This window comes from Mytilus edulis, chromosome 1 (assembly GCF_963676685.1).
Source record: "Mytilus edulis chromosome 1, xbMytEdul2.2, whole genome shotgun sequence".
Lineage (NCBI taxonomy): Eukaryota > Metazoa > Mollusca > Bivalvia > Mytilida > Mytilidae > Mytilus > Mytilus edulis.
In genome coordinates, this window is record NC_092344.1 from 48,370,060 (window position 1) to 48,397,056 (window position 26,997).

The 26,997-nt window shown below is 31.8% G+C and overlaps 2 protein-coding genes across 2 annotated transcripts; both read left to right on the forward strand.

The window, feature by feature from the left end:
• Positions 1–3,926: 3,926 nt before the first annotated feature.
• Positions 3,927–5,795, forward strand: LOC139483908 (neuronal acetylcholine receptor subunit alpha-7-like). Its single transcript, XM_071267645.1, has one exon. It carries the CDS (start codon positions 4,002–4,004, stop codon positions 5,331–5,333), a length of 1,332 nt encoding a protein of 443 aa, XP_071123746.1. The 5' UTR covers positions 3,927–4,001; the 3' UTR covers positions 5,334–5,795.
• A 14,129-nt stretch (positions 5,796–19,924) lies between these two features.
• Positions 19,925–22,136, forward strand: LOC139483923 (uncharacterized). Its single transcript, XM_071267651.1, has 2 exons — positions 19,925–20,041; positions 21,265–22,136. Exon 2 carries the CDS (start codon positions 21,277–21,279, stop codon positions 21,979–21,981), a length of 705 nt encoding a protein of 234 aa, XP_071123752.1. The 5' UTR covers positions 19,925–20,041; positions 21,265–21,276; the 3' UTR covers positions 21,982–22,136.
• The last annotated feature ends 4,861 nt before the right edge of the window (positions 22,137–26,997 follow it).

Sequence of the window (26,997 nt, forward strand, 5' to 3'; positions counted from 1 at the left end):
ATGAATCCAACTTCAAACGTAAATTATATGCCAGATCGAATTCTAATAAGGAGAAGACTTCATTTCACAAAGTTTCTGAATATCTGAATATCTGAATACACTAAAATTCCTTCTTGTGTAAATTTATTAGAACTAAACATTTATGAAAAATCTAGAAGACCACAATGAACTGACTTATTTCTGACGTGTATGAAGACTTCTCTTACTACCTCCCATTAAAGAGCAGAGTTACTTTTTTATTGACTGCTTGTGTGTGTTACTGGATATTTATGATATGTGACGTTTAACTTTATAAACTTTAAATACTGTTGAAACGTCAAATCGGCTTCTTTGTATGTCGGGTATATTTGTCTGGTGACAGATTTTATTTTTGTTATAAAGTTGCTTACTGAATCCCATAACTTACTTCAATGTATATTTGTATTATAATTCCTTTATTGATATCTCTCTTTCAATTACAAAAACAGTTTAAACTTAAAGAAGTTACAACATAGTTATACCGTCAGTTATTCAAATAAATGTAACATAATGACTCCTGGCCATGCCTACAACTAATTTTAACTTTTGATTTCCTGACGGGTATAAAAAGAAAATAAGAAGAAGAACGAACCGCAAGGAAAATTCAAAACGGAAAGTCCTTTATTAAATGGAAAACTAAAAAGACCGATGGAAAACTAACTTAGTACAAGGAAAACGAACTTATTACACGCATTAACTCATGTAGAAAATGGTGGATGAAACCTGGATGTATAGCTAGCTAAACCTCTCACGTGTATGACAGTCGCATAGAATAACAGTATATAGTCAACAATTAATAAGAATAGAAATAAGAATATTTATTAAATTCAATCAATGACCTGTTTCCGAGCATATACATGTACATGTATATATAATATTAATTATTCAGTAATTTTAAAGATATATTACATTAAATATAAATGATTAAATAACTTAACTCCAAACTAGTTAATGTTTCAAAATAAATAAAATAGAATGCATAGAAAAACCAGAATGTGTCTCCAGTACATGGATGCCCCATCCGCACTTTCATTTTCTACGTTCAGTGGACCGTGAAAATGGGTGAAAATCTATAATTTGGCTTTAAAATTAAATATACATATACATGTATATATGATATTAATTATACAGTGATTTTAAAGATATATTACATTAAATATAAATGATTAAATAACTGTACTCCATACTAGATAATGTTTGAAAATAAATAAAATAGTATAATTTTTGTCTCTATAATACATAGAAAAACAAGAATGTGTCCCCAGTACACGGATGCCCCATCCGCATTACCATTTTCTATGTTCAGTGGACCGTAAAAAGGAAAGGAAATTTATAATTAGGCATTAAAATTAGAAAGATCATATCATAGGGAACATGTGTACTAAGTGTCAAGTTGATAGAATTTCAACTTCATCAAAAACTACCTCGAACAAAAACGAACGGACGAAAGAACGAACGGACGGATGGTAGAACAGACCAGAAAACATAACGATCATAAATGGGGGAAAAAACTACATCACTACTATGTATGTTTAGTTTTTGCAATGCATTTTTTCTCTTATTTCAAAACAATTAATTATAAATATTGACACTGACATATTAACGGTTGCTGGTGTCTTCTCATTCATCCAAATTTTTGAAATAAGGTATTCTCATTTAGCAAACTTTTTATTTTTGTCAATTATTGGGTTGTTTGTTTAGTAATAATAAGGTGTCTTTCTAAAATTTGATAGTAGATTTGTTCCTGTATGTTTTTATATTATTTTAAAAAATATATATAAAATAGGCATACATAAAATGTAAACTATTTAACAAATAAATTTAGTATATCTTAAATAATAAATAAAAGTTTCATAATTTATACAGAAGAAACCCACAAATCAGTAATATTTGTTCATTTTATTTGAGGTTCTGCGTTAATATACATTTATACTAGTAACATGTATATTTGGTATAACAGTTTTACTTCACAACTTGTTTCAATATCCATCATTTAGCAACTAAGTCACATCATCGGACCTAAATTTTGCCATCAAGTTCAAGCACCATATTTATTCATGTACCATATACCACCTATTGGAACTAGACACTGACAGTGACATGATTGCTTTAATTTAGCACTGCTGTACAATAAAGTCAATTTTCCATATGCAATCAACGTATATCACTACACTGATGCAGTATCCAACCGACTTAAACTAGGAGAAAGATCTACTGAACATTCCTTTAGTGTGTGCTATGGATATTTCTGTGCTATGTTTTTTAACCCTTGTGCTTTGCTTCTGTTTATATATATATATATATAAAAAAAAATTATTAGGATTATATATTATGTGAATTTTGTTCTGTTCAGTCTTTGTGTAGTCAAACGTATTCAACTTATATTTTGTCTTATTTGAATCACTTGGTCAGAAGAGCAGAAAAAAAATGAACGAAGAGGATCTATTACACAAAAAAGCTCCATCTCATTGACAAATCTCTTCATGAATAAAAGTGCAACTGATATTTTTCTATCCAATTCACATTTTAATTAACGATTGAAAAACTTAAAATATGTTTAAATGATTTACATTACATTAACTAAATGTCAGTTGCACATTTTACATGCTATGCTAAATAATACTACAGAAAATTTAATCCAGATATAATTTTCAGTTTTATTTTCACCTGTCATTCAACACAAACTCTAATTGAAAAACCCTTTGTTCTTGATTACCTTTGATCTCATCTATCCAACTTTTTTTTACCTGTATTGCCTATAATTTTAAAAAGTTGGACAAATGAGAATGAACCCATATCAACATACAGAAACTGACATATTAACATATTCAGACTCACATGACTTCCGCCAAATAAATTGTTCGTACTTTGAATTCGCCGTTTCAGAATCTAATGCATACTGGGTAAATTTTCAAAAGCGTACACCAAAGCGTTTTGATTGGTTTAAAACGTTATAAACAATGGAAATTCAACCAATGACGTAACGTTATTTTCACTTTGGGGTACGAACAATGAAATTACCCATGATGCTTTAGATTCTGAAACGGCCAATTATTAGGGAAGTTTTTTACATTGTGTGCTTGACACATTAAAAATAATATCTCGCTCTGTTTCATCTGCAGTGTATTCTTTTAAATAAAAACTCGTCTTCAACCTGCATATTTTTTATCAATCTTTTATCTGTATCAATCTTTTTATACCTACCTTTCTCAAAACATTAACGGTACCAATTTCCTGCACCAGATGCGCATTTCGACAATACATGTCTCTTCAGTGGTGCTCCTGGCCAAAATATTTTAAATCCAAAGCTTATATAAAAGATGAAGAGCTATAATCTAACTGATGAGTACTGATTTTAAATTGAGTTAATCTTTTTCGATACTGGAATTTATTAATTTGAATTTAATATGCTTCCTTTTTGAAGATGTTTTTAAATTTAAAATTTTTCTGTTTTTAACATTTGCATTTTCGTCTATAGTATTCTTAAATTCTCGCAATCAAACTTACGAAATGTTTTCTTAATATTAAAGGGGTAATGTTTGACATTTTGAAAAAATAAATGTGATCAAAACAACTAGACTTAACAGGTAAAATGTCGCAAAATGGGTTACAAAACTCAACATTCATAATAGATCTATGTATGATCTGGAAGTCGTTCTGATTCATTAACTTAATGGGATTAATAGAAAACAACAGATTTCACATTTTCCATAAGGTGAAATCAGTTTAAATGATATTTTTGTAAATCTTCTACACGCACCTGCGCAAAGAAAACTTAATTTTGAAGATATGAATAATAGTGTGAAATGCTAACATTGCTGTAATTGGAGAATTCATTTAAGTAGTTGAATTGTAAATACAGTATTTAAATCACATTTCTTTTTTTCCCTCACAATAGCACAGGGACATTCAGACGATTAACACTCAAAATACATCAAATTTACTTTTTTTGTCGAATTTTAACCAGGATTTGATCAGTAGAAATGTTTTCGAACTTATGCTCTATCATTTTAACATTGATATGTCTTTTACTTGTCAATGCTGAGGAAGACACTGCAGATAAACAAAAAGACAGCAAATATAAACCTTTACGGGAACTATATCAGCAAGTAACCACGGGACGAAACATTGAAATCATACCTATTAATATAGTGGGGGAACAAGTCATCATTTATTTTTTTTTCCACCTTACTTATATTCAGGAATATGATGAAGTTGCCGGTAAACTAAGTTTAAACGGATATTTTGGAATTCAGTGGATTGATAAAACTGTATCATGGGATCCTGCAGAATATGGAGTGTCTTCGATTACGTTTAATGATGAACTCTTTTGGAAACCAACATTTTCGATGTCAAATCCTTACGGAGCATTGAAAATATTATATAAAGATGACTCTGTTAAGAGAGCGCACAGTACTGGTCAAATGGACTGGTTTCCTAGCGGTTCTTTTGATATTACATGTCAGGCTGACGTTTCTGATTATCCATTTGATACACAAACATGTACTTTAGCCTTTGTTTTATCAGGATACAGCGATAAAGAGGTAATTTTATGGCCAACAGCTTTTATGACGGATTGGTATGTTCCACATAAAACATGGGATCTAGTTGAAGCGAACATGACCAGAACTGCCTTTCCACAAGTAGCCAATTTTCATATGAAACTTAGAAGAAAACCTTTGTTCTTCGTTTTCAACCTTATACTACCAATAGTCCTGATGTGTCTTCTCAACCCCTTTGTCTTCTTTCTACCAGCAGATTCAGGTGAACGTGTTGGATTTTCTATAACAGTATTATTGGCTATTGCTGTATTTCTTACAATTTCCGCCTCTAGTCTTCCAGCAATATCAGAACCGCGGTTACCGCTGATATCAATTCTTCTCTTTGCTGACGTAGCGTTTAGCGGTATTATCGTAATATTTGTAATTATAAGCCTCAGATTCTATCTACGAAGCGAAAATATTCCTGTGTCATATTTGTGGGGAGAATTTGTGAAGATTTGTCGTATATTGAAATGCGGTTGCCGTTGCACTAAACGGGAGCGTGATAACGATAAAGTAAAGGAGTACAAATACAAAAATGGAGAAAATGACAATTTCAGTATCAGCAAAATCAAACTGTACAGTTCGGGAAACCAGTATCGAGGAACGGACAGTATCGAAATCAACTCTATTTTGTCTAAAGACGAAATTACCTGGAAGAACGTTGGAGAGGAACTCGACTTTGTTTTTGGAACAATAAGTGCCCTTTATATGGTAACGGCACATGTATTATATATTCTAGACGCTGTAATAGATCTGTCTATCTTTACTTAGTGTGATCTTATTCTGAGAAAAGTTTTCACGCGCTTTCAACTTTCGGCTTATGTCAAACACTACAAAGTTAACGTTTTTGTGCATGTATGTTCTGGTTTTTTTTCTTGTCAGTATAGTGCTAGTTTCTCAAGATATTTTATCTATTCCTTGATTTGCAAGTCTTTTGAGGTATAAACTAACATTATTTCCTTGATTGAAAGTAACTCAAAACTAATATCCTCGCCATTAATATATTATGGGAACTTTCGCTTTGAAATACGATGAAATATTGCTCTCGGTAATCTAAAGTATGTTTATATGATTTTGTACCATTGTGTTCTAACATTCGCATTTTATTGTCTGTTATAGTGTTTTGTTGTTTATTTTTGTTTTAGCATTTTTCATGGTGAAATTTAATTTTACGTTTTTCTTTATGTGTTCAATATTAAGGAGGTAGACCTAGGTTAAGGGAAATAACTCTTAAAATCATCTGTATGTTTTTGTCAACCATTTTCAAAAGTATATTCTAAGCTTCTAGGTTACATAGATTATTTTCAATCTGTTTCAGGTAAATGCTTAAAATACATTGATGAACTTAACTTTTACAAACGCTTAACTGATTTAAAGAGTTATCTCCCTGAACCAAGGTCTACCCCCTTAAACGGGGAATGGTAAAATGGTTGCCCCCACCATACTTCCATGTACCTGTCTAGAGTCAGGAACCTCATCGTTTAAGGTATTTATAAAAATGATAATACGTTCCTGTACCTGTCCAAAGTCTGGAACCCTGTTATTGGTGTATATGAAAATAAGGAGATGTGATATGATTGTCATTGAATATTGATATCATAAAAAACGATGTTATCTTTAATTGCACATTATATGGGTAAGATTGAGAGAATAACTTGAACTAATGAGATTAGGAGGATACAAAAAGAGAAACATTCGAATAAAATAATACTCGCTGTTTTATGTACAATTTTGTCAAACGCAATTTCAAATAATCTCAACGGTTACTTTAACTTCTACTCTATAATTAATTTAAATCGTAATGACAAATGATAAAAACGCGATTTTGAGCTGATAAATATCATTGATTACTTTTATGTTCTCTAGTGTTTTTTTTTGTATAATATTTGTATTGTAAATGAATTGTATTGTTTCCTCATAAAATTGAGAAAGGAAATGGTGAATATGTCAAAGCGACAACCACCCGACCATAGAGCAAACAACAGCCGAAGGCAACCAATGGGTCTTCAATGTAGCGAGAATTCCCGCACCCGTAGTTGTCCTTCAGCTGGCCCCTAAAATATGCATAATAGTACAGTGATAATGGACGTCATACTAAACTCCGAATTATACACAAGAAACTAAAATTTAAAATCATACAAGACTAACAAAGGCCAGAGGCTCCTGACTTGGGACAGGCGCAAAATTGCGGCGGGGTTAAACATGTTTATGAGATCTCAACCCTCCCCCTATACCTCTAGCCAATGTAGAAAAGTAAAAGAATAACAATACGCACATTAAAATTCAGTTCAAGAGAAGTCCGAGTCTGATGTCAAAAGATGTAACAAAAGAAAATAAATAAAATGACAATAATACATAAATAACAACAGACTACTAGCAGTTAACTGACATGCCAGCTCCAGACCTCAATTAAACTGATTGAAAGATTATGTCTTCATCATATGAATATCAGGTACAATCCCTCCCGTTAGGGGTTTAGTATCATACTATCATAAAATATATGAGAAGAACATAACCCGTGTCATGCCAACAACTGTTTTATTTAGAAATAAATGTGTTTAGTTCCGATGCAAAGACCCTATCAGTGAATCAATGTTAAATCCAAAATATGCAATCTTTAATGACCTGACAACAGTATCGTAACTATATCCCCTTTTAATAAGTCTATTTAAAGGTTTTGTTAGTTTCTGAGGAGAATACTGACATTTTTGTGCTTTATAAAGAATATTTCCATAAAATTTTGGATGTGAAATACCTGAACGTATAAGATGTCTGCATGTTGAGTTATATTTACGAATTATTTCCTTATACCGGTGATAAAATTTAGTAAATGTTTTGACCAGTTTGTGATATCGAAAACCCTGGTGTAATAATTTTTCAGTAATACATAAATTTCTCTCGCTAAAATCTAATACATTGTTACATACACGAGCGAATCGTACAAGTTGAGATATATAAACACCATAAGATGGTGACAAGGGAACGTCACCATCTAAAAATGGATAATTAACAATAGGAAATGAAAAATCATCTCTTTTATCATAAATTTTTGTATTAAGCTTCCCGTTTATGATATAGATATCAAGATCGAGGAAAGGGCAGTGGTCATTGTTATCATTAGCTTTATTTAAAGTAAGTTCTACAGGATAAATTTCTTTAGTATACATACTGAAGTCGTCATTATTTAGAGCCAATATATCATCCAAATATCTAAAAGTATTGTTAAATTTTTGTATCAAATGTTGTTTTGATGGGTCTTTGCTAATTTTAGTCATAAATTGTAACTCATAACAATACAAAAACAGGTCCGCAATAAGTGGTGCACAGTTAGTCCCCATTGGAATTCCAATAACTTGACGATATACGGAATCTCCAAAGCGAACAAAAATGTTATCAAGTAAAAATTCAAGTGCATAAATAGTATCAAAGCATGTCCAATTGACATAGTTCTTTTGTTTCAATATGCTTTTTATTCAATAAAAGTCTGAAATAATTTGAACTTAATTGTGTGTTGATTTTTTCTCAATACAATCAATATAAATTTCCGATTACTATGAAATGTAATTTGAAAATGTTTGATTTTACAAACAGATTCAGATGATTTTATTTCAATTCAAACCAGATTCCGGTTTAAATAAATACAATGCATTACATTAATGATAGACGAGTACGTATTCCCTCAATAATATTAATGGTTTACATATAATCATATTGGCTCGGTTGTTTAGAATCTAGAATGGTAAATAACGCCTATTTCTTTTAATCAGGAATATTTTGCTCTTATTTCGAGCACGTAGCATTTAGAAATTAGAACAAAGACAGTTTGGTCAGATTTGAAATAAAATGTCGTTTCGTATGACATGCATTTGTTGCAGACTGTTAATCATGTGTCCAATAGCACGTGATAACAAGTCTGGATGGAGGTATGTGGTAGGACGTAAAATAAGACGGACACCGTCATATCCTAAGGATCCCTAAGGTTAAACAAAACGAAGAAAAACAAACCATACTACAAACCAGTGGCTAGTTGATCTTGTCCAATTAACTATTTTTGTATATCATATTGTCCACAGTGCTTCTGATATATTTGCCGCTGAAATATAACTGAATCAAAATCGAAAGTATTTATGAAAGCTGTAAGATTAAATTCCTTCTACTACTCGTTTAAAATTAGAATGAAATACTTTCGCTAAACATTATTTAAATACCTATCATTCAATCCTCCACGCTTCACTGCATACATCACGAATCAATTCATTCTATTGGAAATATAGTTCGATCTGCGATTTTGTTACTTGTTTTTCTGCTTTGTCGAGCTGCTGAGTTAAGCACTTTTCAATTGATGTTTGTAGTTTGTTCTGTTACACCACTCTCCCAGGTTCAAGAGAGGATTCGGCGCCTGCAAACATATATTGGTGTGTCTGTGACAAGTCCAGAACATTTAGATCAGTGGTTGTCGTCGGTTTTTGACAGTCATAATACATTTTTGGAAATTAGTTTTCTATAAAGGAGTAGGTCCAGTAAGACCCCTTTTTGGCCCCAAAATATAGCAGTTTTACAAAATTGTTAAAATGTAAACTTTTAGTTATTTATTTGACAGTAGAATGCTTCTGCTACATTAATATGGGCTCTTTTTGACAATACAATGCACATATGTCAGGTACTGGCACCATTAAGTCATGCTAAATTACTGAAATCTACACAATTCTAGCATTTAAGGTAAATTTTAGACGGTTTCCGTGTAAAACGAAAGTGGCCGCATTCGTGTTCATCCTTAATATTGAAATGTAAATTGTATTTTATGATAATACATAACATATATAAAGGTTGAGGATGAACACGAATGCGGCCACTTTCATTTTTGACAAAAACCATCTGAAAAGTGACATTTTTTGGCATATATGGTAGATTTTTCATATTTGAGCTTGAATCGGATAGTTTTTAATGACTTAAGGTAGATACATGGTATACCGCCATCTTGGATTGTACAATTACAGTACAAAATCGGTATAGTTATTTGCCCAAATCAGCAAATTTGGAAACACATTTGCAATTTAATGGTTAGACTGTTTATTTATATAAAGAAAACTTGCTAATTTATTGTATTATTCAAAATATTTTAACAAATATCAACCCTTTTGGTTTTTAAAATCATTTTTTTCAAATGAGCATTTAAGGGGAGATAACTCTTTTAGCACAAAATTTATACTGGGCTAATAGGGAAATTTGTTATTTTTACTTGTGGCAAGAAAACAAGTCCGGTGACACCATGTTTTCTTTTTATTTTCTTAAAACATATTATAAAACCTATCTTTTCACAATTTATTTCAAAATTCTATCTCATAGAAATTTTTTTATGCACTGTTATGTGTTTTTTCATGAACAAACTAACCAAATTTAGGCAATTTTCAACGACTCATAGCTTGAAAAATAGCACGGTGACCCATACTTTTTATTATATTTTTGAAAAAAGCATAGGAAAATCTTCATTTTGTCAAATTATAAGAAAATTCTGTCTCAAAAAACATTTACTTATGATCTACCTTAATCAGTTAAAATCTTTCACATAAACTAATTGATTCAAATGAAATAGACACTTAAGTGTTTAAAAAGTGGTCAAAATCTTTCGTCAGATGAACCTGAAATTTGAGGTCAAAATCGGTCCTTTCCGGACCTACTCCCTTGTCTGTAAGTTTTCCGAATTGAATTTTTCCTTTTTTCATGTTGGGCCTTTCATAGTATGGTGTTTTTTTTAAATTTTATACTGCACTCGTTCTATTTGAGCAGTCAAAATGCGTTGACTGTATATTTCTATGCCGTATACGGTCACTGACCTGATATCACTTTTACTCATGAATATTTAAATAGAAATTGTCGAAATTATATTTAATTATTCATACGACCTCTTCAACCTGTTCTTGTTTCCAATGTAAACAACGATGCGTTTAACGACTCAAACTTGTTTCTTTTGCAATTTTTGGGAAAACATATTTCAGTTATTAATATTTTTTTGTTTGCAACCTATAAATCATTATGTTTTATGTTTATTGATGATATTTTAGTCTGCAACGAATTCGTTCATCATTGATTGCGGTAATGATGTACATTTCATTGTGTTTTATATTTCTCCGTCAGTGTGATATGAGGCCTTTTTAAAGTGGGATTTTTCCCAATATTTAAATCAAATAAATAACATTAACACAATAAACAACAATTGAAAATGTTTTTTTAGATTGCAGTATAAAGACAATAATAGTGCATTGACTTGACATATCAACGATATGTCAAGTCAATGCACTATTATTGTCTATATAGATGATGGTCAGGTTACCTCTAATAACAGCGTAAATCTACGTCGTTCGAACTTTAATTTGTTGGATAGTTGTCTCAATAGCAAAAATATCACATCGCCTTATTTTTTTTAATTTTTTTTTATGTCAGACCATATCAGAACATACACAACGAAACAATTCATACTGTTAATAATGTCCTTATTCCTGTTTTTTTAGCATTGTCATTTCAAGGCAACGATACATTTTAACATACATTGGTTTTTTTCGAAAAACAAAAGGAAGATAGATTTTAACTTTAAATATACATTTTTTAAATACTGCAAATTATTAAAAATAAATCACGGATAAGTTACTGATGTTGTTTCAATTTCTAGTAATGTTTATTAAATACTGTACGCACTAACCATACAAATTATTAAAAAAAAATCACGGATAAGTTACTGATGTTGTTTCAATTTCTTGTAATTTTCATTAAATACTACGCACTCACCATACACATTATTTAAAAATTCACGAATAAGTTACTGATGTTGTTTCAATTTCTAGTAATGTTTATTAAATACTACGCACTCACCATAAACATTATTAAAAAAAAATCACGGACAAGTTACTGATGTTGTTTCAATTTCTAGTAATGTTTATTAAATACTACGCACTCACCATACACATTATTAAAAAAAAATCACGGACAAGTTACTGATGTTGTTTCAATTTCTAGTAATGTTTATTAAATACTACGCACTCACCATACAAATTATTAAAAAAATCACAGATAAGTTTCTGATGTTGTTTCAATTTCTAGTAATGTTTATTAAATACTACGCACTCACCATACAAATTATTTAAAAAATCACGGATACGTTACTGATGTTGTTTCAATTTCTTGTAATTTTCATTAAATACTACGCACTCACTCGCACCTCATAAATCTCTATTTTTCTCTATTTTTTTCTATTTATCATACTGTAGTGACACGAAGGTCTGTATCGTATTAAGATCAAATGAAAATCGGATCTTTGACTTTAACAAACACGAAGATGTCAGTTTTTGCAACGTCCCTTTTTACTAAATTATTATCAAATCATATGCTTCAGCTTATAGCGCTCAGAGATATCAGTTTTTAAAGCCTGAGAGGCGAAAGATACAAGGAGTACATTCAAACTCTTAAGTCGGAAATTATGAACAACGCCATGGCTAAATTAGTTAAAGACAAACAAACAAACAAAAGTATACAAAACACAACATCAAAAAACAAAATGCCAGCAACACAACCCCATATAAAAAATGGGGATGGTATCGATCCTGCACCACATGTGGCACTCGTCCTTAGTACAAGCCTGGGTTGCGTTTAATATCGTAGCGGCTACATATATTTATGTCTATTGAACGTGTAGCTAGCCTAGCTGCTTCAGTCAATTCGATATTTATTGGAAAGAGCACAATAGAGGCGTGATCCAAATACAGACAATAATCAAAACAACATAGATATTGATAGCAGCTAGGCTAGCTACACGTTCATTAGTAAAACAATTACGTAGCACTATGTAGCTGCTACGATCTTGAACGCACCCCTTGTTATAAGTCTTATTCGGCAGGTCACAATCGTGAAAAGGTGGCGGGATTGTAGTTACGACATATGGAACATATCTGTCATCAACTGTGAAACCGGTATTCTATAAAGGTCAACAAACTGGTGATGCGGTCCGTAAAATTTACGAAGAGATGATTTCAACTTCAACACTTAGAACTCATTTTTTAAAAGAATCATTGTGAGAAGTAATCCTCTATCAAGGAAATTATGATAAAAAAAACTAGCTCTGCAATATCGTATCAACTGGGAGATATATCATGACGCCATACACAGGTGCTGCTGGAATTTTGCATGTTATAAGATACGTTGGAAATATATTAAAACGAACAGTGGCGAATCCAGAAATTTTCATAAGTGTGGGCCCACTGGCTGCTTTAGAGGGGGCTCGCTCCGGTCATGCTTCAGTGAATCCTTATATAATCAACCAATTTTGTTCTAGAAAGAGGGCCTGGGCCCTATATATTCGCATCTGACGAACAAAAAAAGGCAGTCTTCAACAATTGTTGAGTCGAAAACGATTTTCAAGGAGGTTTAATTATAACTAATTGACGATTAGTGAGCTAATGTTTTGGACTTTTTAGCCAATATTTGAATAAATGTTCGAAAAAAACGAAATAACTAAATGTTTGATTTTTTTTGTCTAAATGATATAGTTGCCGTAGCTATAGTGTCTGATAACATTTTGTGAGGGAATTATATTTTTGCTGTACCAGTGACAGTTCATTTCAACGCATTTTACGACAATACCACCATAACAGTCAAAACGATTTTTGTAGCTATAGTATATTAAAAGAAATGAGTTCACTGTGTCATATATATTTTTGTGAAACATTTCAAATTTTAAAGGACGTATTTTCTGAATAAAATCAATAACAGTTTAGATTTTTGAAGCCAACACTTTCTATTGACCTAAACTAGCAACGGAACAATCCTAGTATCGGCGTTTTGCATTTGCGCCGATCTGCATTTCATTTGCGCCGATTTTTTCTTTCATTTGCGCCGATATTTTTTTTATTTGCGCCGATTGTTTTACAGGTAAATTACAGGTGAAAAGATATAAGAAGATGCGGTATGAGTGCCAATGAGACAACTCTCTATCCCAGTCATGTTATAGTTGTTTATTCTTTAGTTTTCTATGTTGTGTTATGTGTTTTATTGTTTTCCTGTTTGTCCTTTTCATTTTTAGCCATGGCGTTGTCAGTTTATTGTCGATTTATGAATTTGACTGTCACTCTGGAGTCTTTCGTCCCTCTTTCATTTACCATTTATCAACCTCTTCCGAAAGCCAGTTGTACAAATGTTATGAATTGTCAATCATAACATGTATATAACTGTTGTCCTCTGCTCACTACGGGGAGGTGGAAGTAGGGTTTCGAGCAAGATAAATCAATATAAAAGCTATATATTTACATACTTTAAAATCAAGAAGTAAAAACCTAAGATAAAAGCACTCTGTTAATGCTAAAATAAAGGATTCAAATCCATTAAAACGGAATACATTCAAATTATAAATCTGTTCTATAGAGTTCGCATTTTAAGATACGTTACGGCCTGGATTTTCTTGATAAAATCTGTAAAAACATACAAGTTGGTGTGCAGATGCTCAGAAATGAGGTGGATAGCGTTACAGTGTGCATATATATGTACTTAGTCTGTAGGCTAAGAATGTAATCAGAAGGAGCGTCATACATATTGTCAAACGTGGAGCAGTCATTGATTTCATTTGGGGGAAGGAATGATAACCCGAAAAAATGGGATAGCCATTTACCAATGATGCTTAATTTGTCTTTATCCTCTGTGCTCAGCCCATGTAAAAGTATTAACTTATCTGTAACTTTCCTGTAAATCCAATTAGGAGAAAAAATAAAATCGGCGCAAATGAAAAAATGAAATCGGCGCAAATGAAAGAATGAATATTTTCAAAATCGGCGCAAATGTCATACGCCCCCTAGTATATCAATACATAAAGGCATATTTTTGGAACTATAGCAAAACTTTTGGTGGACAATTTTTTATTCGTTATAGCAAAAAAATCATCTTAACATATCTATAATTTTCTCCCTACCCATTTGACCACTATTACATATATCATCTGGACTGGTTATTGTTATTGAATCTTGCACAATTTGATAAGATTATAAGTTATAATTATTTGTTTCGTCTACCTCACAAAATCTTGTTATGCACTATAAATTGCGTCTTTGAGTTTAAAGTGTTTGCGTTCCATCTTGTAATCCCACGCTAGCAATCGTTACAGATTTTGCCATCAATTTAACTATCATCTTTTTAAACATCAAAACAAAATTGAATGGTTGTACAATCGAATGTATAATAGTGTCAAGGTGTCTTGAATGAGTTCATATCCTTTAAACAACCTCGTAACATTTGCATACGTTAAAAAACAAATTATAATATGTTTACACAATTAACACTACTTGAATAGCAATTTTCTCACCAATACTTGTTTTCATTCTTATTCAAATTGTAGTCAAAGTGTCCCATCTCGTCATCTCACTTATATCTATCATACCTTTTTAAATTATCTTTAGCATGTTAAGTTAGTAATACTTATTGTTGATTTCGAAATGTGTTATCGTCTCATAAATCAGAAGCCATAAAAGAAAATTTACTAAATTTCGAAGTCATACTGTCCCATCTCTTCATCTCACTCATATCTATAATAACTTTGATATATATTATCTTACATATTGTTGATTTCGAAATGTTTTATCGGCATAAGAAATCAGAAGAAGAAACAAAACGAATATTTACTAAATTTCGAAATGACAATAATATATAAGTAATTATTACACTTCGTCATGATCAAAAGTACAATGAACCTCGATAAAAAGTATGATGTTACAATGCAAATTGAATGTGATCTGAAATACATTGTTTAAATGTATTTTGTTTTAAAAATGGGTTTTATTGTTATCCTGTTTTGAGATTTCAACTAATGGCCCATTTTTTTAACGACATGATTATATGATGTTATCCTGCAATTGGGTGTCATACAGTACTTCATATATACAGATACAGCCCTACAGATATCGCTATGCTGTATCTATATAGATATCGCTCTAAAGCTACGACCATTGCCGGGACTATGTTTGTGTATTGCTTTTGACGAGTATGAACCTGCGTGACCTCAGAATGTGTATTGCAGTCGCATTCCAATGACGTATTGTTTGACCTAATGCTAATTCACGACTTTTTTATACGTTCTGTTTGTTTTCAAACATTTCTTTAGAGAAATAAGAATGAAGCTAATTTTCTGATAACAGACAAACATGAAATGCAGTATTTTCTACGACGACAATCATCGATTTCAAAACTTGAATGTTTACAGGTGTAACAAAATTAACCATGTTAATTTCAGCATGCATGTTAAGTGAATGTCAAGTTCAGTTCAAAATTTCGAAGCGTAGGACAACTCGTACACATTGTTTCAAATTGGGCAATGTTTTATTAAATATATTTGTTTTTACTGTTGAAATTAGTTGTTATGTTAAAAAAGAAAATTATTTACCATGAGCGATGTATCATTGATGACTATTCGAAAATTTTTTTGCGAACCCGTCTTCAGCTGAATGTGTGATTTTAATATTATTGTATAGCAATATAATATTTCCCACAGAACGTAACCAAAAGTTAGCGTGCAATAAATTCTAATATTGCACTAGTGCAATAAATCTTCAAAATTCATGACGTCATCAACGTTTAAATCTGAGTTTAAACCAATTTTTACTTTCAAATATTATATTGCTATACAATAAAAGGGTTATTGCATGAATATTGGGGAATATTGTCCCTCGTAGAACATATATTGCACTCGCAAGCTCGTGCAATATAAAATTCTACTCGGGACAATATTCCCCAATATTCATGCAATAACCCTATATTACTACATGTACGCGTGCATCAAGGGATTTTAAATCGAAATATAATGCAACAAGTTTTAGTTTTCTAAAAAGATATGGACTGCTTCACTCTACACTAATTTAAGGTTATATATACATGTACATGTACATGTATGTGCATGTGATTGTTAAATGAGTATTGGAGACGTGGTATTTTTATATATTGAATGATATAAAATGAATATATTTTAAGAGTGTGCGTTTATACACCCATGCTTTTAGAAAAATTAAATTTCTTGTGTTAAAAAATTGAAACAATTATAAATTTAGACACTTTTGAGGTGTACCTTTCTGGAGGTGTGTCTGTGTTGTCAGAAGTTATAAAATACAGATAATGCATTTTTGTAAACATTGTATAGGAACATTGTTTAGAAAAGCAAATCGTGCAAATTGCAGAGTAAGAAGCAAATTTAAACACGTATTAATAATTTGATATTTCAATATTGAATTTATCTGTGAAATGCATGCATAATAAAACGAACATGAATTAATTACAGTTGATCGGAACTGAAATACACATAGTTAATTTTCCGGCATTTGATGTCTTATCCTGGACGAGAAAAGTCTGTAATTCTTTATTTCAATTAAGCCAATAGCTGTTGCTGTATCTCATCCTCATTATAATGCAACCAATCAGAATCTATAATACGTGATAAGTAATTTATTCAAGATGGCGTGTATTTCGACTGAAACTAATAGCTCCGCACCGTGATGTGAAACAATAAATGTGAGTTTTTGTGTCTTTCAAAGAACAAACAAATATACAGAATTAATTGAAGGATAAAGACAATAACTGTTTAGACAACTAAGTGTTAGTTTTTTTTTATAAAGCTACGGATACACTGCTACTTTTGTACTATGTCTGTACTAAAAATAAGTAGTACTGGAAATTTACTTTTAATAATATTTAGTGCTATTTCATTACTTTAGATATATTGTAAAATTTAGGGACCTGTGATTTACAGTACTTGATTTGTACAACATATTTCTGGTACAGAAATAAATAAATACCAAAAGCGATCACTATATTCCATGTTTGAACATCATAACTAAAAGACATTTGAAATAGACAAACTTTAAACATGCTGAAAATGTAACGATGTAACCAAAATTTGTAGTACTTAAATTTCAAGTACAAACCAAGTACTGTAAAATACAAGTAACTACATATTACAATAATTTTAAAGAAACAAAATAGACTAGTGCTTAATATTAAAAGTAGATTTCCAGTACTACAGATGTTGGGTACAGAAATAGTACCTATGCAAAAGTAGCTGTGTATATAAATGATTCTTTTATTAGTTGTTAATGGCTTTGAACTCGCTGTCAGTAACTGCAAGTACCATCAGATATTTACTTCGTGTATTTTTGTTGTTAAGATGTACAAGTACCCTGCCACGTCCACCATGTGTTTTGAATAGACGTATTTCAATTTGTATTCATCTGGTGAGTTAAGCATTTTTCGACTGTTTTTTTTTTAAGTTCGTTCTTTTGTTGAAATGTAACACCACTGTCACATGTTAGGGGGAGGATTGGTATCCAGTCATCCAGTCACATTATGTATGTATGTGCCCGTCCCAAGTCTGTAGCCGGTAATTCAGTGGTTGTCGTTTGTTGCTGTGTTACAGATTTGTTTTTCGTTCATTTTTTTGGCATATTGATTAGGCCGTTAGTTTTTTCGATTGAAATGTTTTACATTTGTCATCTATGGGCCTTTTATAACTGACAATGCGGTGTGGGTTTTGCTCATTTTTGAAGGCCTTTCGATGACCTATTGTTTTTTAATTTCTGTGTCATTTTGTCTCTTGTGAAGAGTTGTATCATTAGCAATCACATCATATCTTCTTTTTATAACTAATTGGTATGTGCACGTTAGAAGTACGTTTCTTCTACAAAAAACATATCAAAATAATCAGTGACGCTCGAATAAAAAAGAAATTAAACTCCATAATGTACAAGGAAATCTGTAGTAAACACATTTTTAATGCAAAAAAAAAAAAATAAAAAAAAAATACTGAACTCAAACGAAAATTCAAATAGGAAAATCTCTCACTAAATGGCAAAACCAAAAGTCCAAACACATCAAACGAATGGACAACAATTGTCATGTTCCGGACTTGGTACAGGAATACCATTAGAAAATAGAGGATTACACCTGGTTTAAAGCTTATAGGCCCCTTTTGACAAGTACTTTATTTCAAGATGAAAAGTGTTGGTATATGTCAAGTGCTAAATCATCCAGCGTCTTTGAAGTTCACATTTAACAGAAATAAAAAAAATGATAATTTAAATTCTCTCGAAATAACATTTAGATATGCGATAAACAACTACTGACCAAGGTTTCCAACTTCAGACAAGCACATGTATATGTTAAGAGTGTGTGTGTGGGGGGGGGGGGGGGGGGGAGGAGGAGGAGGGGGCGGAGCTTCATAAGTTTTCACCGTAATTTAATACCTTAACAAAAGAATAGTTTTTAATTTCACTATCTATTTCCGTTCTTACTTATCTGGTGTTTAAAGGTCACACAATCCGGGTCACAGTGAGCCAACATTTCTACATTTGTGCATCTTTTAAAAAAATAAGAAACTAAAGGTTCCTAATAAAAGGTCTCCAATAAAAGGTTCCTAATAAAAGGTTCCTAATTAAATGTCCCTAATAAAAGGTCCCTCATAAAAGGTGCCTAATAAAAGGTTCATAATAAAAGAATCATAATAAAAGGTCCGTAATAAAAGGTTCATAATAAAAGGTTCCTAATAAAAGGTTTCTAATAAAAGGTTCCTAATAAAATGTTCATAATAAAAGGTTCCTGATAAAAGGTTCCTAATAAAAGGTCCCTAATAAAAATTCTTGATAAAAAAGGTCCATAATAAAAGGTTCCTAGTAAAAGACCCCTAATAAAAGGTCCCTAATAAAATGTTCCTAATAAAAGGTCCATAATAAAATGTTTCTAATAAACGATTCATAATAAGAGGTTCCTAATAAAAGGTCCCTGATAAAAGGTCCCTAATAAAAGTTTCCTAATAAAAGGTTCCTAATAAAAAGTTCCTTATAAAAGGTCCCTAATAAAAGCTTCCTAATAAAAAGTTCCTTATAAAAGGTCCCTAATAAAAGGTTCCTTATAAAAGGTCCCTAATAAAAGGTTCCTAATAAAAGGTCCCTAATAAAAGGTTCCTTACAGAAGGTCCCTAAAAAAAGGTCCCTAATAAAAGGTTCCTACTAAAAGGTTCATAATCAAAGGTTCCTAAGTAAAGGTAATTTACACGGGTTCGTAATGTAGAACATATTTATTATAAGTATAATTATGTATTTTCATTGCATAATCCTCCTATCATGAATGTATCAATCAGACCGGTTACTTAAATGTCTCTACCGTACGTCTCTAATAAAAGGTACTTTAAAAGTTTACTTTCTTGTCCATACAATGTATATAAAGAAGGGATGGGCCAGGACTTTAATCCCAGCCAATCTTTACATAATATAAAAATAACAATGGTAACTTAATTGCTTTAGATATCATCGGGCGGTCGCTTCATTTTCTAACAAAGCCTTTGGTATTTTGTAATATGTAAATTCGATGGTTGTCATGCGAGTCTGGTATATAAAAGGAAATGATCATTCCACAAGACCAGAGACCGACAATTAGACAGCCACTGATCACCGTACATATTCTAACCGGTAAGTAACTCAGATTTTAATGTTCACTCTGTTATCACCTGCATGAGTGTTTTAATTATCAGGATTATATTTTTCTACAAGAATCTTTATAAATAGTAAAATACTTTTAAAAAGGATATTCTGTGTAGAGGTTTTTGGGACTTTTTTTTGTTTTTTGGTTTAGGTTAAATCAATATTTTGAGAGATATTTTGATGCTAAAAAATCGTATTAAAAAAACAAATTTAAACTTTTAAATTAAATCAAATCAAATATCGAAAATATCATAAAGAAGACAATATGGTAACTTTACAATGATGAAATACGTCGTTTGTTTATGTGTTACACATTTATTTTTCGTTCATTTTTTTTTTATATAAATAAGGCCGTTGGTTTTCTCGTTTGAATTGTTTTACATTCAGTTGTCATTTCGGGGCCTTTAATAACTGACTATGCGGTATGGGCTTTGCTCATTGTTGAAGGCCATACGGTGACCTATTGTTGTTAATTTCTGTGTCATTTTGGTCTCGTGTGGAGAGTTGTCTCATTGGCAATTATACCACATCTTCTTTTTTATAAATTAGAAAGAAATCTAGTCTTCCGTCAAAATTTTTATCACCTTAGAAAATTTTAAAAAGATTTCAGTTTGATTTTTTTTTTATCTCAATACTGAAAAAGTTACGAATGCCCATTATTAAATACACACACATCATATATTAATTTATTAATTACAAACTAAACATGTTTAAATGTACCGTTTAATTTTGCAATAAAACAAAAATATACAAGTTAAAATCTAGAACGTTACGGAAATGCCGCCCATTATTATGGGGAATGTATCGTAAAGACAACAACAAAGCAAAAAAGTCGCGCACCCGGATCTGAGGAGGACGTTCGCTTGTCCCTTAAAGTGTCATTTGTTTTTTCCCACTAATTAAAAAAAAAGTAAACTATTAACCATACAAATAACTTTTTATAAAGCAAAGCATTTTATCTCATATCCTATGGTACTGCAATGAAAACTTTCCGTATGCCATGATACTTGCATAAAATGTTATCTCATATAAACTATGATACTGCTTAATGAATGACAGATGCTCTCGTGTCCCTGGTCTATGCATGTTTCACAACAACAAAAATGAAAACTCAAAACAGATACTAGTGATTTAAGATTAAAAGTATATTTTTGTTTTTATTAAAGCTTACTTAAACGAATAAATTCCATTCTTTTTATGTTTATTTTCAGAGAATAACAAACATGAAAATTATAATTTTCATCGTGATCGCCATGATCGGCGCATATGAAGCGAAAATGTTTCATTTGAAAAGGGGAGGACCCGACAGGGAAAAGGATATCCAAGATGCTATAAAGAGTGTCAAAGATGGGTTCGGCCAGGACAAGGAAGCGGAAATCCGTGAGTGTATGTCCAAGGAAGACAACTGTGAATCTGTCGGATGTTTCTATTACATTGTCTCGGGTCTTACCGATGATGAAGAGTACCACCAAATGGTTGTAGAATGGGCCCTTGGACTACGTAAGATGTGCTGGACCGATATCTGCGAAACATGTGGTTGGTGTGAAAGTGAAGGTGAAGGTGAAGATCGTCGAAGGTCAAACAAAGACAATGCCGTCAGCGACGCTGTTCAAGATATCCAGAATAACTTTGGAGTGGATAAAGAAGAAGAGGTCCGCGCATGTCTAGACAAACCAAGTTGCGAATCAGTTGCTTGCTTTTACATGCTGGCCAAAGAACTTACCGACAAAGAAGATTATCATTTTAAGGTTGGAAGCTGGGCACTGAAAGTTAATAAATTGTGCATGGAAGATGTCTGTGAGGAATGCGGATGGTGCAAAGAGGAGCGCAAACGATCTTTCCCATCAGTCAAAAAGTCTCCTGCTAAACAAATTTCAAGCCTTAGTGTCTCCGCAAAGAAACGCTTCTTGTCACATTTGAAATTTTAAAAATACATTGAGCAGACCAATTGAAAGGACATTTAATGAACTGGACAGTCTTTTAAAGTCAACAAAATTTTCTTTTTTTCAAAATTGATAAGAACGTTTTTCGTGAATTGTAAAAATATAAATGTTTCAATAAACATAATTTTTATATGCATATATATTGTGCCTGGTTTTTCAAGCAACAACAAAAAGATGATCTTTGACTACTTCGTGTGGTAATCAGAATCTTATCAGATTAAAGCGTATCGTCCCCCTTCACAATTTACAGCCTTGTTGAATAATTTCGTATTGTGTTCTTATATTTACGATCAATTTTGCCTGAGGCAGTTGGCTTAATCATATTAGAATTCAAACAATCTTATATAAGTCTAAATCGACTTCTATATAATGCAAAATATGAGATATATAAAGGTCTTGACGTTTGTTTACTTTCCTTATTAATAAGAAAACTTTGTTGTGGTCTAGTAACCCCTCAACTCCATATATCAGACAGAAAGCCCTTGTTTAGAAAACTTTTGACATTTTTTTCTTGGATTTTATCAAAAGGGAATTGCTTAAAATTTGGTCTGCAGTTTCAAAATCTTGAGTGTTCCAAGTAAGCAATTTTTCATTTCCCATGTATACACTTCCTGTTTCCCAACAATTTGAAATTCTACAACACTAATTGCACTATAAAGATATTTGTCGAAGTTTGATTGGCTCCTATTGAAGGAAATGATTTGATATTTGGTATGCAACTTGAAACACTCATTGTACAAGTAAAATTTTCGTCACATTTGTTTTACTTAAATGAAAGGGAATGATAATCTCTGTATACATTAAATGATTGATTGTTGGTTGCTTAACGTCCAGTGGCAATTATTTTATGCATGCTCAGAGCTAGAGCAAAATAACAATACATGAAATAGGTAGGTCCTATATATCTAAATGCCGTCCGGGATGAAATTAAGTTTCGTCGGAGAAATTTGGACTGCCACTGGATAATGAGGATATATTTGATAGGGACAGACATTTTGCCTTGCAACATACCAACTACGAAACCCTCAAGGATGTAACGTTCCCATTCTGACCGGACATGGCTGCCTACTTGTACATCCCGCGCTGTCAAACCGATGCGCCTCACTTGTACTCTTGTACTCTTCTCACCATTGGGGTCAATAAACATGATACCTTAATAAATGGCCCACAGTGACACAGGTCAAGACCCGTTATTCTACTATATATGAAAAAGGGGGGATGAGGTATGCGTTTTGTGACAACTTAAAGACCCTCATAGGTCATTTTTCTCTTTTCTCTTTTTTTTTGCCCGTTATTCCCTATTCTTTATATTTTAGCACCTCATCATTCTCTATTCTTTATTTTTTGCTATTATTTATGTGTTTTGTCCATTTTTTTCTATTTCGAAAACCCCATCAACACCCTCATTATTAAATCTCTGGAAATACTATGAAATAACTATTGATATATCATATGATCCGTGCTTTTATTGCTGTTCGTCAAGATACATATTGTTGGACGTCTTCAGTCTCCTATGCAATATTCGTATAGTGTACGGATATATAAAAAAATAAACTTATTGAAGTACGAGCTATATAGATATTGGAGAAAGCAGGAATGTTTCGTAGCAAGTTTTAATAAATTTTATTTTTGTCTTGCAGTGTATAAATTATGTACGAATATTGTTTTATCCTGGAAACACACATTAACCTTTACATCAAAACAATTCAATTTGTTTTTATTGAAATCGACATGACTTAAACTCGGACCAGGATAAAGGACCCCAAATTTAACTGTGAAGGTTTTTCATATATTATGCGGTATCGGTTTTGATCATTGTTGAATGCTGAAAGGTGACCTATAGTGTCTAACAACCGCATCATTTGTCCTTATTTTATACATTTTCATTCATTTATACTCGATCTGCAATCTTGTGTCATATGCAGTTTCTTTTTAAATTGATAGGCGTGGTATCTCTATGGGTAATTTGTATTCCATTATATTTGCTCTGAATAGAAAACACACATTTTAAAATTCATATATAATAGTGTTGAATAACTTATGTGACCTCGCTTTATTTACGAAAAACACAATACTTCCGAAAACTTAACAGGTTAGAAAGTAGAATATATTGTTAAAAGTACAGTAGGATTCTAGTGAAAAATTTAAACAGAGACAATAAAATACCTTGACTATGCGCACAGTATTGGTGCTACGTTTGTAACGTCAGAAAACGTTCATCGACTGAACGTTGAGAAAACGTTATTGAAGCCTGTGTCAACGTTTGCATCTAAATCTTTTTTAAGTTTTTTTTTTCTTTTGTGTCTACTGTGAGTCAATAAAAATTGCAGTTTACAAATTATAGATTTTGTACGTACAAAAAAATGTACGTGTTATTGTTTAAGTATATTAATTGTTGAAGGTTTGAAGTTTAATAAATATTTGAATGATTGAAAGGATAATATCCATAATGGCGATGGACATTTATTTTTTTCTTGTCAGTTTGTTTACGAGTTTGAATACCCCTTTGATAGGTTTTAAGCCTCTTTTAAAAAGAAAACATAACACATTATGATATTAGCTGTAAGCATGGACCCCCCCCCCCCCCCCCCCGCATAGATGGGTTCCCTGACTTGAAACAAGTAAGTGAACAGAAATGTGATGGGATTATATTAGCTGTTTAATCTTTTACTTTTAACATCGATCAATAAACAACAAGATGTAATAGAAAACCAGTCAAATAACAAGACCAATACTGTGCTTAACCCCGCCGCTTTTTTTGCGCCTGTCCCAAGTCAGGAGCCTCTGGCCTTTGTAAGTCTTGCATGTTAGTTAATTTTTGTTCATTTATATGTTTTGGAGTGTAGAGTGACGTCCATTTTCACTGAACTAGTACACATTTTGTTTAGTGACCAGCGAAGCCCGCCTCTATGTGCGGGATGTTTCTCGCTGTATGTGACTATCAGCTATTTTCTGCCCTTTGGTATTGTTGTTGTCTCTTTGACACATTCCCCATTTCCATTCTCAATTCTATAAGACAGTCGTAGAACAGTAGTTCGTTGCAAATCAGCAAAGAATAGAAAAATGAAAGAATTTCGTAAAATCAATTAACTTTTGCATATGTACTATGTCTGTACTAAAAATATGTAGTACTGGAAATTAACTTTTAATATTTAGCGCTATTTCATTACTTTAGATATATTGTAATATTTAGGGACCTGTGGTTTACAGTACTTGATTTGTACAACATATTTTTGGTACAGAAATAATACCAAAGCGATCACAATATTCCATGTTTGAACATCATAACTAAAAGACATTTGAAATAGACAAACTTTAAACATACTGAAAATGTAACGATGTAATCAAAAATTTGTAGTACTTAAATTTCAAATACAAATCAAGTACTGTAAAATACAGGTACATGTACCTAAATATTACAATGATTTTAAAGTAACAAAATAGTACTGAATATTATAAGTAGATTTCCAGTACTACAGATTTTGGGTACAGAAATAGTACCTATGCATAAGGAGCTGTGTATATATGTGCATGTCATGGTTAAATTAGTATTGGAAATGTGGTATTTTTATATATTGATTGTTATAAAATGAATGTTCTTAAAGAGTGTGAGTTATACACCCATTCTTTAAAAAAAAAAAAAAAATCTTGTTAAAAAATTGAAACAATTATAAATTTAGACACGACTTTTGAGATGTGCCTTCAGTCTGGAGGTGTTTCTGTATTGTCAGAAGTTATAAAATACAGATAATGCATTTTTGTAAACATTGTGTAGGAACATTGTGTAGCAAAGCAAATCGTGCAAATTGCAGAGTAAGAAGCAATTAAACACGTATTTATAACTTGATATTTCAATATTGAATTTATCTGTGAAATGAATGCATAATAAAACGAACATGAATTAATGACAGTTGATCGGGACTGAAATACACATAGTTAATTTTCCGGCATTTGATTTCTTATCCTGGACGAGAATAGTCTATTTTTTATCTCAAATAGCTGTTGCTGTATCTCAGCCTCATTATAATGCAACCAATCAGAATCTATACGTGATAAGTAATTTATTCAAGATGGCGTGTATTTCGACTGAAACTAATAGCTACGCACCGTGATGCGAAGCAATAAATGTGAGTTTTTGTGTCTTTCAAAGCACAAACAAATATACAGAATTAATTGCAGGATAAAGACAATAACTGTTTAGTGTCTTTAAATATCAGCTGTATTTGTACGAGGGTATAAAGAAACAGGTGTAATGCGAGCTTAAGCAAGCTATTACTCTTGTTTCGAGCCGAGTACAAATACAGCTGATATTTAAAGACGCTAAACAGTTGTTTTCTATAAATAGGGAATTTATTAAGGGGGACAACAACATAGCAGTATCAAAGTGAAATACATGCAAAGGTTAAAGTACGAGAATAAACAGAGGACCAGTCTCTTTCGCATATATCAGGTACTTTAGAACTATGAGACTTAGTAATTTGTCTTCCACTGGTGGCACCAGTCGTGTGTTTATATGACGAGAAAAATAAAGCTGGAATATAGTCTCATTCGTATGAAGCAGACATCGTAAATGAACATTTAAACATATGAAATGAAACTAGCATTTTGTTTTAACTTCGTCACTTGTTGCCATTAAGATGAAAATTATTATATTGAAAACCTTGTTTATCTCTTCTTCTCCATGTACATTGAAGTGAAGGATACGTATGCAAAATATACTAGTACTGTACTTACTACATTTAACTTTAACTTAAACATTGAAATCGAAAGTACATGTTGGCTTAGCCATATACATATAATTTTTATTATTATTGATTTTCTAGTCAGTATGATAATCATTTTTTCCTTTCGGGGTTAACTTTACATATGTGCCTATTATTTGTCGGGATTTGGTTTAACCATTAAAGAAAATTTGCCTTTACCTTTTTATGCAGTCCTGTTTGTTCTCTCAATTTTATAACTATTGTCGATTAAAAAAAAAAACCAAAGTACATTTTTCTT